The sequence below is a fragment of the Delphinus delphis genome, chromosome 1, assembly GCF_949987515.2.
Source record: "Delphinus delphis chromosome 1, mDelDel1.2, whole genome shotgun sequence".
NCBI classification, from domain to species: domain Eukaryota; kingdom Metazoa; phylum Chordata; class Mammalia; order Artiodactyla; family Delphinidae; genus Delphinus; species Delphinus delphis.
Window position 1 is genome coordinate 110102054 of NC_082683.1, and position 1655 is coordinate 110103708.

At 48.5% G+C, this 1655-nt stretch overlaps 1 protein-coding gene across 1 annotated transcript; it reads left to right on the forward strand.

The window, feature by feature from the left end:
* The first annotated feature begins 360 nt into the window (after positions 1–360).
* On the forward strand, positions 361–652 carry LELP1 (late cornified envelope like proline rich 1). The gene is given in 2 exon segments (XM_060007514.1): positions 361–533; positions 535–652. Coding segments are annotated over 2 exon segments (291 nt in total).
* Positions 653–1655: the final 1003 nt, after the last annotated feature.

Here is a 1655-nt window from a genome sequence, read left to right on the forward strand (position 1 = left end):
TGATAAATATATGGTTAAATACGGTTGGGTTGGGGGGGTGGTCCAAGGACCCTAAGGTTAAGAACTCCTGCTAGGGGTTATGGAATGGAGACAAGAATAAGTGAAAAGAAAGCATAGCAGTGGTGGAGAGATCAAGAAATGTTGTCACCAATGCACTGCAAGGACAAGAGGACAGGCCTTAGATGAGAATTTATTCTAGAGCCTGAACACATCCCAGGAAAGGCTTTCTTAAGAACAAGAATGGGCAGGGCAGGAGGTGTGTGTGGGAAGGCTGTACTGGTCCTCTCCCACCTTGCCATGTGGTCTCTCACACATAACCTGTCACGTATTTCTTTGCAGGTTTCAGAAAATCAAGAAGGAATGTCGAGCGATGATAAAAACAAACCTAGTGAACCCAAGAATGAGCCCAAGCAATGTGATCCCAGGTGTGAACAAAGGTGTGAGACTAAATGCCAGCCCAGCTGTTTAAAGAAGCTGCTGCAACGGTGCTCTGAAAAGTGCCCACAGGAAAAGTGCCCAGCACCACCGAAGTGTCCCATGTCCCCCATGCCCCCCAATCTGCCCTCCACCATGCCCCAGCCCAGCTCCCTGTCCTCCCAAGACATGTTCCTGTCTTCCTAAATGCCCACAGCCCTGCCCACCCCCAGAGTGAGGCACCAAGGGCACTACCCAGCCCACTACATCCACCATCTCCACCATATTCACCACTATGGGGCTGAGAGCTGAAGCCATGAACTGACAAGTAAATGTGTTCCTCTGCTGTGCAGGACTTTCTTCTCCTGGTTTCTTGGTAGTTTTGGTTTGTTTCTTGTTTTCCAGCATTATACCACCAAGAAGCAACCCCCTGAATGTGAGGCTAGGACCCTGGCCCTCCACACTCAACAACCTTGGAAGATGGCCAGGTCTCTAACCCCACCTGCTGCATAGAGGGACATGGCATCTTCTGAGAGGTGCACCCAGGGAATGCATTCCTGCTAGAGCACAGCCTGAGAGAGCGATAAACATGGCTATTGAAGTGGCTAACCCCGGGAACCCAATGAGCACAAGGGGGGAAGAGTGTGTGAGGGGAAACAGGAATGACGCTGGGGAAAGTTCCACAAAGACTCAGGGAAAGAATTCTACCCTTGGCTATTAGTCCCATTGCATAATGCTTGGGCAGAACACTCTGAAAATAGGCTTCATGGGTTTAAACTCTAGCTCTGCTCCCCCAAATTTTGTGACCTTAAGCCAGTTGGTTACCTTCCCTGAGCCCTAGTTTCCTTCTCTCTGTAAAAGGAATGAGGATACTAATAGTATTGGTGTTACCTGGTGGTTGTGTGGCTTAAGGAGTTAACAAATGCCAAGTGCCTGGTTTGCTGGGACACAGTGAGGGGAGCACGCTGTACCTGCCCAGGTGTGACACAACACACCTGAACTTGACTGCCTTGTGCTTCACTTCCTCATCAGGCTGTAAATCTCCTGAGTGCAATAATCAGGTTCTAACTCATACCAGTAAGCACAGCTAAACATTCTTCTAAAAAATAAGAAATAAAAGAGGAGTTTGTGGATTACACCAATGTCAGTTGGCTGACTTTGATCCTGGAGTATAGTTATGCAACATGTCACCATGTCACCCTTGAGAGAATTCCAGTGAAGGGGACATGGGATCTCTATTT